Source organism: Macrobrachium rosenbergii, chromosome 16, assembly GCF_040412425.1.
Source record: "Macrobrachium rosenbergii isolate ZJJX-2024 chromosome 16, ASM4041242v1, whole genome shotgun sequence".
NCBI lineage: Eukaryota > Metazoa > Arthropoda > Malacostraca > Decapoda > Palaemonidae > Macrobrachium > Macrobrachium rosenbergii.
This window is the reverse complement of record NC_089756.1, coordinates 37,907,651-37,910,619: the sequence shown is the minus strand read 5'-3', so window position 1 is coordinate 37,910,619 and position 2,969 is coordinate 37,907,651. Positions and strand designations below refer to the sequence as shown.

The window sequence follows — 2,969 nt, the reverse complement described above, 5'->3', positions numbered from 1 at the left end:
ATGCCCTGGGTTCGAGGCTGGGTTTGGGATGGGTTCAGGATGTCCTGGGTTCGAGGCTGGTTTGGGATGGGTTTGGGATGCCCTGGGTTCGAGGGTGGGTTTGGGATGGGTTTGGGATGTCCTGGGTTCGATGGTGGGTTTGGGATGGGTTCGGGATGCCCTGGGTTCGAGGCTGGGTTTGGGATGGGTTCGGGATGCCCTGGGTTCCAGGCTGGGTTTGGGATGGGTTCGGGATGCCCTGGGTTTGAGGGTGGGTTTGGGATGGGTTCGGGATGCCCTGGGTTCGAGGGTGGGTTTGGGATGGGTTTGGGATGTCCTGGGTTCGATGGTGGATTTGGGATGGGTTTGGGATGCCCTGGGTTCGAGGGTGGGTTTGGGATGGGTTTGGGATGCCCTGGGTTCGAGGCTGGGTTTGGGATGGGTTTGGGATGCCCTGGGTTCGAGGGTGGGTTTGGGATGGGTTTGGGATGTCCTGGGTTGATGGTGGGTTTGGGATGGGTTCGGGATGCCCTGGGTTCGAGGCTGGGTTTGGGATGGGTTCAGGGATGCCCTGGGTTTGAGGGTGGGTTTGGGATGGGTTCAGGATGCCCTGGGTTCGAGGGTGGGTTTGGGATGGGTTTGGGATGTCCTGGGTTCGATGGTGGATTTGGGATGGGTTTGGGATGTCCTGGGTTCGAGGGTGGGTTTGGGATGGGTTTGGGATGTCCTGGGTTCGAGGCTGGGTTTGGGATGGGTTTGGGATGCCCTGGGTGAGGGTGGGTTTGGGATGGGTTTGGGATGTCCTTGATGGTGGGTTTGGGATGGGTTCAGGGATGCCCTGGGTTGGAGGCTGGGTTTGGGATGGGTTCAGGATGCCCTGGGTTCCAGGCTGGGTTTGGGATGGGTTGGGATGTTCTGGGTTTGGAATTTGGGATGGGTTCAGGGATGCCCTGGGTTTTGGGTTTGGGATGGGTTTGGGATGTCCTGGGTTCGATGGTGGATTTGGGATGGGTTCCCTGGGTTAGAGGCTGGGTTTGGGATGGGTTCTGGGATGCCCTGGGTTCAGGCTGGGTTTGGGATGGGTTCGGGATGCCCTGGGTTTGAGGGTGGGTTTGGGATGGGGGATGCCCTGGGTTCGAGGGTGGGTTTGGGATGGGTTCGGGATGCCCTGGGTTCGAGGCTGGGAGCAGGATGGGTTCGGGATGCCCTGGGTTCGAGGGTGGGTTTGGGATGGGTTTGGGATGTCCTGGGTTCGATGGTGGATTTGGGATGGGTTCTGGGATGCCCTGGGTTCGAGGCTGGGTTTGGGATGGGTTCAGGATGCCCTGGGTTCCAGGCTGGGTTTGGGATGGGTTCAGGATGCCCTGGGTTTGAGTTTTGGGATGGGTTCGGGATGCCCTTTGAGGCTGGGTTTGGGATGGGTTCAGGATGCCCTGGGTTTGAGGGTGGGTTTGGGATGGGTCTGGGTTTGCCCTGGGTTCGAGGCTGGGTTTGGGATGGGTTCAGGATGCCCTGGGTTCGAGGCTGGGTTTGGGATGGGTTGGGATGTCCTGGGTTTGGGCTGGTTTTGGGATGGGTTAGGGATGCCCTGGTTCAGGCTGGCTTTGGGATGGGTTCGGGATGCCCTGGGTTCGAGGCTGGGTTTGGGATGGGTTTGGGATGCCATGGGTTCGAGACCGGGTTTGGGATGGGTTCAGGATGCCCTTGTTTCGAGACTGGGTTTGGGATGGGTTCGGGATGCCCTGGGTTGGAGGCTGGGTTTGAGATGGGTTATGGATAGGTTCAGGATGCCCTGGGTTGGAGACTGGGTTCGGGATGGGTTCAGGATGCCCTAGGTCCGAGTTTTGGTTTGGGATGTTCTGGGTTTGGAATGGGATAGGGATGCCATGGTTTTGGGATGGATTCGGGATGCCCTGGGTTAGAGGCTGAGTTCTGGATGCCCTGGGTTCAGAATGGGATCGGTATGCCTTGGGTTCGAGACTGGGTTTGGGATGGCTTCGAGACTGGGTTCTGAATGAGTTCGAGAAGCCCTGGATTCGAGACCTGGTTCGAGATGCCCTAGGTTCCAGACTGGGTTTGGGATGGGTTCTGGATGCCCTGGGTTCGAGGTTGGGTTCAGGATGCCCTCGGGATGCCCTGGGTTCCAGGCTGGGTTCAGGGATGACCTCAGTTCACACTTTCCTGGGCAACGCTATTTTATATATATAATATATATATATATATATATATATATATATATATATATATATATATATATATATATATATATAAAACTTACACGTAATTTCCACATGCACATGCCTATATATCGTCTCCATTTTTGGCAGTGTCGGATATACATTTTTTCAATTTTTCCAGTCATCTGCACCGACGGTGATTGCATTACTGGCTTCCTGTTTCAGCAAAGTATTAAGTCTGTCTCTTTCACCATCCAGTGTGCATGGTAAGAGAGACACACTTGATATTTTGCTAAAACACATGAAGTCAATGATAAAATGACCGTCGATGCAGATAACTCAAAAAAAAAAAATACATATTCGACACTAAAAATCGACACTGTCAAAAATGGAATTTTTTGCCATATATAAACGTAATAAAAATGTATGTGATACATACCTACACACAGCCATCAAAACATAGGAATTTTATGTACCTAATGAATTTCCATGTGGACATTAGACGCACACATATACACTACGCTTGTTAATATATATTAAGCCACAAATATCGTTTAATATCGAATTCACTGTATCCCGGTATAATAGCTTACACCCAAGGGGAATTATAATTGATAAATGCTTCGTCCCCGGCAGCATTCGAATCTTGGCGGGGACGAAGCAATTATCAGATAATTCCCCTTGCGTGAGTTATTCCCGAGGTATAGTGAATTCGTATCACACGATATTTGTGACTTAATATAAACTGACTTGGATTTGTGTGAGAGTATAATTTTATTACTGCTGAGGAAATCTTATATATTTTATACCTTT

At 51.8% G+C, this 2,969-nt stretch overlaps 1 protein-coding gene across 1 annotated transcript; it reads left to right on the top strand.

Annotated features, from left to right (window-relative positions):
* On the top strand, window positions 1-753 carry LOC136846934 (uncharacterized). Its single transcript, XM_067118188.1, has one exon. It carries the CDS (start codon window positions 1-3, stop codon window positions 751-753), a length of 753 nt encoding a protein of 250 aa, XP_066974289.1.
* Window positions 754-2,969: the final 2,216 nt, after the last annotated feature.